Raw genomic sequence first — 12,769 nt, 5'->3', positions numbered from 1 at the left:
CCTTTTCCTCTCCAGAGAAAACAAGTTTAGAGATTTTAGTCTCTCTTCGTAAGACAATCCCACCATCCCAGGTATCATCCTAGTAGCTCTTCTCTGAACTTCATCCGACAATTCAATGTCCTTTTCTGAGGAAGGGAGCCTAAAAGTGTACACAGTGCTCTAAATGAGACCTTACAAGTGATCTATACAGTGAAACATAATATCCCTTGTATTTAATATTTCTATAGATGCTACTCAAAATCTTATTAGCCCTATTGCTAGCTACAATACACTGTTTAGATGACTTAAGTGAATTTTCGATCACAACACCAAGATCTTTTTCTTCAACCAAGTATTTAATGTATACCCATTTAAATTGTAACAATAATTTGAATTGTGAAAACCTACATGCATCACCTTACATTAGGTTTTAAACGGATTAATAAATCTTCAATCGTGGTTTAAGTTTCAGAAATATGTGTAATTCAGAGCTTATAGGAAGAAAATAGTAGAAATACAAATAACATATTAGTCAACAAATAAAGACACAGAAAACTGACAATTGTCGTTTGTTTTTAAATGGTTTTTGCTATTTATTTGGTTTTTAACTCAGTCAACAGATGGCACAGCAAACTAATGAGCGCATGCTCTAACTATGTGGTACGTAAGTGCGCAAGTTTCTGTAAATAACTTTCAAAAAGAGATAATTACTGTGCTTTTAAACTATCATAATATAATAAAAATTTAACCTTAACTAAGATCTTTTATTTGATCTATGAATAATTCCAACAACTTGGAGCAATTTTCCTAACAAATCTATATCAAACATTGTATGAGAAACTGCAGGAAATTGTTTGTGTGTATGGTAGATTTGCGCCCTCATCTGAATTCGCAGCAAAGCATGTTGGGATTTATTTACTTTTTATTGTCTCGTAGTTTATATGTTCATGAAATGGGTAAATTTTCTAGTCGGGCTTAGGGGAAAGGAGAATTATGTTGTGTCACAAGATTAAAGTATTAAATATGTATTGTTTCATAACATAAAATATTTGAAGGGTAATTATTTCCCAGAGTGAATATTAAAGTTTTTAAATGGTTTGAGCGTATCATATTTTAAGTCGTTAAGGTTTAGTAAACGTAAGTATAACTTATATTTATAAGATTTACGTTTTACTTTTCTACAAATTCTAGTTCTGTATGTTGCGTTACTTAAGTTATGGTGATAGGGCTACCTGGCGTGTCCTATTGTCTCATTTTCAGTTGTTTAAGAACTATACGTTTACTACGTAAACAACCAGGCCTGTTTCTGGAATGTAGAGAGTTTTATTGTGCAATGTTGATAATGTCCTATTTATCTTATTCTGTATTTGTTATGATTTTTTATAATGCTCCCATCTGGTTTAAACATTAGTAATATCACCAGGAAAGTTCGTAATAATTTTATATTATAAAGTTACCAATTAAAATTTATGAAGATTTTAACATTGAAAATTTAATATTAAACAGTATAATCAATAACAATGAAAATAAAATTGTGACTCTTAAGTGATTTAATGTTAAATCATAGAATCGACAAGTTAAAATTAGGTGGCTCTCATTTATGAATTAAAGTTCTTTTTAAATTTTGATTTTAGGCCTACCATCTTTAGTTTGCCATGTCAAATACTGATTATCTTGTGCGCGTAAAGGAAGAACCAAGTACTTCGAGATCATCAGTATGTTTTGTGTGTGGTAAAGATGGAGTTGATCGTAGTCTCTATTCTAAACCAAGACAGCAAGGACCTTTTTTTCCATTTCTTGAGCACCATCCCCCTCCTCAAGGAGCCAATCCAATTGGACCTGATGGTATTGTGTCTGCTTGTTTATTGTGTTATTCTTTTTTGACACAACAGTGGGAAGCCTATGAAACAAAGAGAATTTCAAACAGTAAAAGGATGTATTGGCTTAAAAGATTTGATAATGAACCATTTGCTGGTTTGGAACAAGGCATGCATGTAGAATATGCTGGAAACTTTTTTGACCTCGGCTCAAAAACTCCACCCATAAATAGTTTGAAACTTGATTTTACAGAACAGTTACCCAGTGATATGTCTCATGTGACAGATATTGTAAATGACAATAAAGTGAAAAGATCGTCTGAAATAGACCATGGAATTATCTCGGAAGATGACAGAGCGCTTGACCTCAGTGTCTCAGATCGATTTTGCAGAAACTCTGAAGTTACACTGTCAAAACTGTCAGCAGAAAACAGTAATATTAATGTGTGTTTTGTCTGTGGAGAGTGTTGTTCTAATGGTACTTTAATTGATGTTTTTACTAAACCTATTTCAAATTGTCCATTTTTTCCTAGCTTAGCACAACATAGAGCACCCTTAGGTGCAAAACCAATAGATTCATCAGGAAAGATTGAAGTATGTAAAGCTTGTCACCAACACTTACTTCAACAGTGGGACTTGTATCAACTTTATAATGTTAATCATGCTGAAAAAAATCATCAAGTAAAGAAATCTACATTTTCTGGTAGTCATCTTGTTTCACAGAAACGTGCTACTTCAAGAGATTCCTCTAATTCTTTTGTGGACCAGCAAGAATTCACTTGCTTTCTTTGTGGTTTTCGTAATATATCGGAAGAGATTCAAGTTGTGTTTTCATGTCCAACAAATAACAAAGAACCATATTTCACATTTCTTAGGAAAATCAGACCTTCTCTTGGTGCCTCACCATTATCAAATGATGGAGCAGCTCTTATTTGTTCCTGCTGTTACAGAAAACTGTACTGTCAATTTCAGGGCTATGAAAGGTCCAGAGTTCCAGAAGAGAAACGATTGTACAAGATTACGAGTGATGCTCCAGTTGAGTTAACTAGTGTTTTAAAACTTCATTTAACAGGAGCTTTTAAACCTGGTTCTATGCCCTCTTTCTCAGGTTGCTATTTATGTGGCAAATCTATGCAAGTAGATAAACTAATATTTCTGAACACTAAGCCTCAAACTGGAGCCATGTTTTTTTCATTTATTAAAGATTTGCCCAGACCAGTTGCAGCAAAACCTCTCGACTCTGAAGGGAGAATTCTTGTGTGTGTTGAGTGCCAAACTTTTATGAAAACCCAATGGGAAGCATTTGAAGCTGTTAGAATGCCAAATGAAAAAAGACAATATAAAATACCTTTTACAAAAACTGTAAAACTTGAAAGTTCATTAACGTCATGTGGTTCATTTCATGACACTTCATCACAGGTCTCTAACCCCCAAGTTCAAATTTCTCTCCCAGACAGATATGTTCACAATAAAAATGCAAGCTTAACCCAAAATGAAGTGCTGTTAACTACATTTAATCCTGTAACCACAACTCACACATTACCACAGTTAGCATACCAAGATGCAGGTTATGGACCAAGCACCAGTTCTTTCACAAATAAGTCAAAATTCAGGTTAGATGATGTAGTAACACCAGATAAAACCCACCTGAGTAGAAGAATTACTGACCCTTTAGAAGGTTGTTTTACCAAGCAGCCCCTGCTATTTGCTGCTGTGTGTTTTGTATGTGGAGAATATTCTTCAGCAACTCAAACCTATTCGTTATGGGCACATCCAAACCAAGAAGAGACAGCTTTTTTTCCATTTCTGTTGAAGCATACACCTCCTAATGGAAGTGAGCCTCTTAAAGAAGATAGCAACTGTCTTGTTTGTACTTTTTGTTACCACTCATTGACAGCTCAGTGGATCGCTTATGAAACTTCTCCTTACCCTGAAGATGGCAACCCCTGGCAACGTCAGTACAATACTTACCATTATGTGTGTTTTATATGTGGGATCACAACTTACAGGAAGCGCACACGTTCCATATCTGTGGAAGATTTCCCTTTTCTCATTGAACATCCCAGGCCAGCTGGGTCTCTAGCAATAAATAGAGGGGAAAGTGTTATCACCTGTCTGACATGCTTTGAGTCTTTAATGTTCCAGTGGAAGGACTTTGAACGCATGAAAGTCCCTGTTGAGCTTCGCAAATATAACTGGATTGTTCTTCCTCCACCACCTGAGGATGATAGCTTCCAAGCTAATCAAGAGACAGTAAGTTTTTCTATATTAAAGATTGGAATATAATGTAGATTTATATGTTTTAAGTGTTTTAGTCAGAATGATTTTAGTATGGAGAGTGGGTGACCACAGTTGAATAGCTTTCTGTTAATATAAGTATGAATAAGTTGGTGGAAGGTTATTCGACTCATCGAAGACATCCATCACTCGCCAAAACAACTAAGTTTTTGTTTAGGGGAAGGTTTATCTGGAGAAGGCTGAAACAAAGTAGAAATGTTTCCGGAACGATGTTTGCCTGCTGATTTGAAGATGATCTTTTGAACTACCATCACATGTCAACACCATGTTTGACCTACATTAGTAGTTCAAAATGTCACCATCAACTCAAAAGGCAGATATAGTTCATAAAAGTTTTCAATCCAGCCAACTGAAATATCAAATTCCATTAGGTTCTGATCAGAGAAAGCTACTGACTTAGAGCAAAACAAAAAAAATCAATCAGATAAAGGTATAGCCTAAATGCCTAATTGCACATACTGAACTATTAAGCAAGCCATTCCCCAATTTATAACTAATAAAATCTGCTTCTAGGTTTCTATAGCTTGAACCTATTACTACTTAAACTTAAGCTCATATTTTCACACCTTTATTTTCATCTTTAAACAGATTACCATAGCATTGTTAAACTCCTAATAATTTGAAACACATGGATCAAGCTATGCATATGTCTAGTCCTCCCATTTCCTTGTGGAAACAAGTCCACAATTTGATGCGTCTGTTTTTGACAGATTTTTTTCAACCTTTTGTTAGGAGACTGACGTTCTAAATGAGGTATCGCAGAACCTTAACCTTCTTGTTTTTAAATTCATAACTTCTACTTACTTTTTTCATCACAGCTAAGAACTCAACTTGTTTGTTTTTATGTCACAAGGTAATTACAGGGATTTGGAGTTCATATATATATATCACTCAATGCCTAGGACATCAAGATTTAGCATTATAGTTTTCTTGTTGGACAAGCCTTATTTTTTCTTGGAAATTCAGAATTGCAGGAGTTTGGCACATACACATTAATGAAAAATGTGTATCTTTAAACTGCAAATCAAAACTATATACATAAATATGCATATCCCTTTAATTTATAAATCCTTAATAACACACAGTAACAAACAATTAAATTAATGCAAAAGTATTATTACTTTTGGCTTCAGTAGTAGCCCAGTGAAATTTGAGTGCAAGCTCTAGGAAGGATATATAAATTAATAGAAATTACAAAAGCTTCAAACTGTTAAATGTTAAATTTATATATTAAACACCATTTTAGTTACATGGCAGAATTAAGGTAAACCATGACTTCTTTATTAGTTTGTGTGCAGGGTATTATACATGCTAGGCTTATATGCAAAGCTTAGATGCAAAACATGGTATAATCCATTCCCAACAAAAATTATCTGCCAATGGCATTATAATGAGTGTACTTGCTATTAAAAGTTATATTCCAGTTTTTTGTGGGATGCAGAAGGAATGAGTAAATTTTTGTTCTATTTTGATCCTCGGGCAAGGTTTTTGTTTTGTTTTTTCTTCAAATTACAAACTTATGCATTAATTTGAGGCATATTTCTAGAAATCATGTCTGGCAGTTAACACATTTATCTTTGGAAAAATAATATGTGAAGAATAAAGCTAAATATTTTAGGATAATGAAATTGTTTGTGCATGTGTACAGTATTCTACAATTTGTAAATTACATGTTTACATTCATACTACAATATATGGTAATATAATAGCATGAGTACTTGAGCATTATTATTATTATCATATTTATTAAAATGTTTGCAAGAACAGTATGTTTTCTTTTTGTTGTAATTATCCAGTATCTTTCTTTCTTTTGGAATTATGTGAAAGAGGTGAAAGGTATTTTCTCCTGAGTGGGCCTTACCAGAAACCCTGTTGCTCTACCTACTGAGCTTTATGTGCAGGAGTTTTTCAGCCCAAAGTGCAACTCTATACATTTCTTATTATGCTATGTTTAAATACTAATGTAAAACAACTTTGTGTTCAATAATCCTGATAAATTAATGAATACTCTACTTCCCATTCCATGATATAGGAAGATATCCAATGTTTGGAGATGACATTTGTTCTCCTTGCAACATTTTAAATTACCAAGTACTTTTTGTGTACAGGTGTATATATTTTGGAATGTTCTTAGTAAGTTTACATGCATGCAGGGATTGAAATTAGCACCCATCTACTGACCACATGTGGGTTGATTTGGTTTAGGGTGGTTACATGTCATATACTAACCATCTGTGTGGGCACATCCTCTTTCTGCTTGTTTAAATTATTTTATTCACATCAATGTTAAGCTATACAGAAAAGTTTACAGTGTCAGCCTAGTGGTTATACAGTTGTTGCAATATGTTATGTGGAGTTGTTTCCTTTCTTTAATATTGTTATGTATGTTGAGACAGATCTTATAACTCAACATTTTCAGTGAGCAGCCATTGAATACTACACTTGGCCAGTGGAATGTCTCTTCAACTGGTAGATTCCTCTAGCATTACCTCAGCTAAACGATTCCTGGAAAAGTTGAATTAAACCCCTGCTTACAAATTTAAAATTTAAAAAAGACAGGCTAGAGTCTAGTCATAACAGATTTTTTTTTTCTATATATAAGGCAATTGACTTATGTAATGAGTTGTTATCAGTAGTAGTATTGGCCAGCACTTTACATATACATATGTATAATTTAAGGACAACATGGGGCCTGTTGGTTGTTGGTTCATCTAGGTCAGCTCATCCACTAAAGTAAAAGTAAAATACTCAAAGCCAGCTCTTATCACTTATCAAAACCTTCCTTTGAACACTTTTAAATTAACTGCATCTACACACAAAAGCAACCTCTTCCAAAAGCCAACCACCCTGTTAGAAGAATATAACTGTATTAGCTGAAGATCACTCCTACTTTGCCAAAATTTATATTTGTATCCCCTTACCATTTTCATCATTAAATATGGAAAAAGATGATGCATCAGCACCCAATTCCATTTACAATCTTAAACACCTCAGTTTTAGTGATCTTAACCTATCCTCGTATGACAACCTTTCCATCCAAGGTATCATTCTACTAGTCCTTCTTTGAAACTTTTCCAATGATTCAATGTCCTTTCTATGTTAAGATGCCCCAGTCTAAACACTACTCCAAATATGGTCTAACCAATGACCTGTACAATGACATTATTACTTCTTTTGTCTTCTATTCAGTATTTCTGTAGGTACAGCCTAATATGTTATTTTTCCCTACCACTAGCAACAGTATATTGTTTGGATGGTTTAAGACACCGATTAACCTGAACATCAAGATCTTTTTCTACCATAACACTATTAAGGCTATTCCCATCAAAATTATATATACTCATAATTCAAATTGTGATAGCTCACATGCATTTATTAGTTAAAAGCCATCTGTCATTTATTCACCCAACTCATCAAATAAACCAAATCATTTTGTAAAGCAGCAGCAGCATTCTTCTTACAGCCAGTAGTACACCTTTTCATCACACCTTATTGAAACTAAGCACCACTTTGATCTGGAAAAAAACTACAAAATCTTACTACATATCTGTGAAAAAGGTAAAAAACTAAATAACCTGGAAATTTTAGAAATAAATAGAAATCTTAAAAACAAATCCATAAAAAGTTCTAAATGACCAAACCAACTTAAGCTCCTCCCCACTTCTCACCACTTGTCTCAAGGTGAATGTCAAGGTTACTTCCTGTTCTTTGGTTAAAAATATATAAACCTGTTTACAACCATTTCATTCTGTACCTGATGATACCTTTACTGGTGAAACCATGGTCATTAATAAATGAAGTATTTGTGAAACGTACAATTTTCTTTGTTTTTTTCCTTAGTGAAATCATGCTCTCTCCGACAAAATTGTAAACTTTGTAAAATGACTTTGCAAGTCATCTTATATCAAACTTTAAAAAATGTTTCCTACAACTGATGTAAGACTAATAGGTATGTAATTACAGGGACAGTTTTTTCACCTCCTTTGAAAAGAGGAGTAACATTAGCCAACTTTCAATCTTTTTGCACCTGCCTACTATTCAAGGATTTAGAAAAAATAGTAGCAAGTGGCTTACATATCCAATCCTTAACTTCCTTCAAAACATTTGGGCAAATATTTTTGGCCCAGAAGATTTATTATTATTTAAACTTCTCTTTTTTTTTTTCGTAACAAGCTCAGAGTCAGTGTGATTGCCTTGTTCAATCTTGTTTCCATCTATCAACTGTTCAGGATGAGGAACATTGCTTAAATCTTCATTAGTGAAATTCGAAGAAAAAGTAGAATTCAGTAACCCAGCCATCCCATAACCATCAGTTATTATCCTTCTGGTATCATCTCAAGGGTCCTTCTCCCATCCTGACATTTTGTTTACACTTAATGTATTTAAAGAAATCCATGCTTTTTTCATAGTTTTTGATTTCATAATTTCTCATTTGACCAACTCTCTTGATCTTTATTTCTCCAAATCTCCCATTGTTGCAGTCAATTTAATTTTTTTATTCTATCCTTTAAACCTTTTGTGAGTCATCCTGGTTTATTACTTGCAGCCTCCCATTTTTTTCTTATGAGAACATTCTGATATTGAATATTTAAGAATTTTCCACATTTGATCAGCATCTCCAATTAATTTAGTTTTTCCCAATTCGTAATAGATAGTTCTTGTCTAATCCCTTCAAGGTGTTTAAGAAAGCAACTTATGCCCAATAGTGTGCAAGGCTTTGAAGGGCCAAGTGTTGTTCATACATTATGTATGTTCATGTCACGAAGGAACCCTAAACACTAAAAGTAACAATGTACACTCGAAGTGCAGTTCCTGGTGCTACTGAAAAACTGAGATTAGATAAATAGACATGAAGAAATATTTTCTTATCATTTCTCAACCAGTTATTTTTTTTGCAGAATAATAATATTAGTTTGAATTTAAGTAGTCATCCTGATAGTACAGGAATCATGATGTACAGGACTTCCTTGAAATTTGAACTGCTTTACTGGTCCAGTCAACAAAGTAGCTAAAGCTTAGCAGTATATCAGTTATAGCTGGAACTTTTCTTAGAAACAAAAAAAATGAATGTGAAAAGGGTTCCTTACTTGCATAAAATATTGTTTATGAATATAAGCATGCAAACATTACACAATTTCTTGTAATACGGTTAGATCATTTTCCAAATGTAAATAACATACAACTACACAAACGTTAAAAGTAAACAGTTTGTTTTTATAAATTATTGTTGTCTTTGAAAGTTATGAGTGGGCATTTTTGTCAAGAAACTGATTAATTTTTTAATTGTTTAGGTATGAAGTAAAGAAATAACATTTACAGTCAATTAAAAATTTTACTAAAATGACAAAATATCAGTAATCACAAGAAACAAATTGGATATGGTAGTAATCAATTTCCAATAACAACTAAGACTTTTGTTAGTCTACCATAAATTTTTGTATGGTAGGTATCAGTTTCCAGTAGCACTGTTTTCTTTGTTTATTATCAATTTTTGTATTGTGTAATCAATTTCCATTAACATTTTATTTCCTACTCAACTTAAATTGTTTTATGGTAGTAATCAGTTTTCAATAACAGTATTCTTATTTACACAGAAATAAATAGTATGTAATCAGTTTTGTGTAATACTTATCAATATCCAGTAACACTTTGTTTTTACAGTTTACTATAAATGTTTGTATAGTAGTCAACAATTTCTAATAACATTCTTTTTTACAGTTTACTATAAATGTTTGTATAGTAGTCAACAATTTCTAATAACATTCTTTTTTACAGTTTACTATAAATGTTTGTATAGTAGTCAACAATTTCTAATAACATTCTTTTTTTACAGTTTACTTTAAATATTTTGTAGTAGTTATCAATTTCCATTAACAGTTTTCTTTGTCTAGTGTACAGTTTTGTACGGTAATAACCAATTTTCCATAACTCTGTGTCTTCCTATTTTTTAACACTTATCAGTCACAAACAGAATCTAAGTCATGCAGTCATATTATAGAATAAGAATGGAAAAAGTTAACACTTGATTAATTCAGCAACTTACTTTTATGTGATGTCTCTTTTGTGCTACATTTATGCAAAATTCATGGTATGATGAAGATATAAAAAACTTAGCTTACAGACTTTTATGTATCTAAACAATCAAGACACACTGTTTTCTAATTTATTTCAAATTGTCAATTCTGAGAGAAAATTATGTTTGGGGCTGTCTAGCTTTTAATTATGTTTGGGGCTTTTAAGGTAGCTCAGTCATTAAAAATAATGTATTGTTTGGGTTTTTATGTGAAATAAGAAATGAAACAGTCTACTGTATAAAATGAAGCATGAATAATGAGAATTTTATAACATTACATAGTGAGAAACCTTTGTGACCATTACACATATTGATCAGATTCCATTTTTCAAAGTAATTTTCCACAAAAACCTTTATAAAAAGATTCTCTCTTTTTGTTTTTTCACACCTCAGCTTAATCTGAAATGATCTTTTTTTAAACCTCATCTTCTTGTAGATGAGAGTTCAATCATCGGGAATGTCTACAATATCCACAATACTTAAAAAAGCTAACATTTCCTAACCACCTTCTATATTCATCTCTAATTACTTTTTAACTTTTCTTAATATCTACCTGTAAATGGTTTGTGTATGTAATTACATATATGCTAGTACACTTACTGTACATGAATAAAATGCTCTCCTGGTTGTATTTGTTCATGTAAATAATGTAGACCTTAGAAAGTGTCTTTATAGCAAACAGGAAGTATCTACAGAGATTTTACAGTGTTGAGTCAGATGTATCATTTATAACTTCAGATAAAATCCATCTTCATGGCATGCTTATTCTCTCTTTTCTTATGGAACATTTAATCAGTTAAGGATATAGATTACCCCTCACTACATTTGTCTATCCAAGAAAACCTAAAAGACTGCAAAATAACTGTTATGAATACATCATTAGCCAAATCATTCCATAACTTTATTCAAAGATAACTGAAGAAAACAAAACAAAAAAAACATCAAAGAACAAATTGCACATTGGTCTTAAAAGTTTTTAACCTGTTACTCTAATATTCAATTTAATATTTCCAACTTATTCTGTATTCCTAGAAACAGTCCACAGAAAGTCTGTCCAAATCATTGTTAGTTAAACACCTGAATCATCTGTTTTCCAAGAAATAACCCACAGAAAGACTGTCCAAATTATTGTTAGTTAAACACCTGAATCATTTCTATTTCAAGAAACAACCCACAGAAAGTCTGACCAAATCATTATCAGTTAAAAATCTGAATTTGTATTCCAAGAAACAACTTGTAGAAAGTGTGACCAAATCATTATCAGTTAAACACCTAAATCATCTGTTTTCCAAGGAATAACCCACAGAAAGTCTTTACGAAATCCTTGACAGTTAAACATCTGGATCAAGTACATCCTTTGTTCCAAAGAAAAGTTAAAAGTACTTAATCCTTTTGTCTTAATTTACTCATAAAGATATAACATGAATAAATATTAAAAGTGTTTAAAAATTATCCCTTGTGCACAGTACTAAAACGTTGTTAATGATCAAGTAGTGATTAGCCTCCTTTTGAAATATATCACATTGAGGTGTTTGTAAATGTATTAAGGCATTTATTTATGTAGAATAAATTTTAGTTCTGCTTGCCTTGTGAAAGTTATTTAATATTCATGTACTCGTCAAAAAATCATACAAAAATACGTTATCATTCACAAAATACAAAAATGAACTGATTTTTTGTTGAAAAAGTAATTCCATTATCAAAGATGTAGCTTAATTTTGACATTTTCGTGTTTGTATTTACAACAAAAGTTTGAATATAGTTTTATTTCATAGATTAGTATATCCTGTTGCATACTATAATATGCCGTCATTTTGTGTAACGACTTGTGATTGACAGTATTTAGTATATTGGTTTTAAAGTGTGTGTTTATCGCAGGAAACCGTTATTGTACGTACACACGACCATGGAAGTGTCCACATGGTCAAGGTTTGAAAAATTCCATGACGTCATTTAGGAATTGCGAACTTTCCGTGAGCTGTCGCGTGGTGTGAGGTGGAAATAGTTTAAATTTTAAATGTTTTGTAGATAGTAAAAATATCTTTAAAGAGCTCTGAAACACAAAAAGTTAAATTAGGTTTAACAAAGCTACATTAAGATAAAAATATCACGAGTGTATGAATGCTTAAATTACAAATGCATTGCGTGTACAGTTGACATTTTCAACTCGGGAGCAAAGAACTTTGTTTAATGTACATATAAGATATGCTTATTTTTCATGGTCATGGGTTAGAGTATTCTGTGATGAAAACATACAAGTGGCTTTATAATAGACACTTCATGATTGAAGCACGTGTCAGCAGTATATAATTTTATTATTCAGTTTTGTTTGGGTGAAAATTCAGACTCCTTAATTTTTTTCTAAATATACTACAGTATTGTATAGTGATTTTTTTTTCGTGCATAATATTTATTTAGTAAATAATTGTTTCAAGACGGAATATTAAAAAAAATGTTGGAAGTATTTATTGTACGAAATACTATATTTAATATTTTTATGCGACAAAGGTGAGTATAATTTGGCCAAAACTTTTTTTTCTACATATTTGCACAGTATAATTTGGCCTAAACCTTTTTCATTTATATATATTCTCACGAGTAG

General features: G+C 32.0%; 1 protein-coding gene across 1 annotated transcript in view; it reads left to right on the top strand.

Moving 5' to 3' along the window:
• Positions 1-949: 949 nt before the first annotated feature.
• The window catches only part of LOC106467546, an 89,586-nt gene continuing 77,766 nt past the window's right edge, over positions 950-12,769 (top strand). The window contains exons 1-2 of the mRNA XM_022395743.1: positions 950-1,116; positions 1,614-4,049. Coding sequence (XP_022251451.1) covers positions 1,635-4,049 — 2,415 coding nt within the window. The 5' untranslated portion in view covers positions 950-1,116; positions 1,614-1,634. The remainder of the gene's footprint in view (positions 1,117-1,613; positions 4,050-12,769) is intronic.

Source organism: Limulus polyphemus, unplaced genomic scaffold (assembly GCF_000517525.1).
Source record: "Limulus polyphemus unplaced genomic scaffold, Limulus_polyphemus-2.1.2 Scaffold2655, whole genome shotgun sequence".
Classification (NCBI taxonomy): domain Eukaryota; kingdom Metazoa; phylum Arthropoda; class Merostomata; order Xiphosura; family Limulidae; genus Limulus; species Limulus polyphemus.
This window is presented reverse-complemented; position numbering and strand designations above follow the sequence as displayed.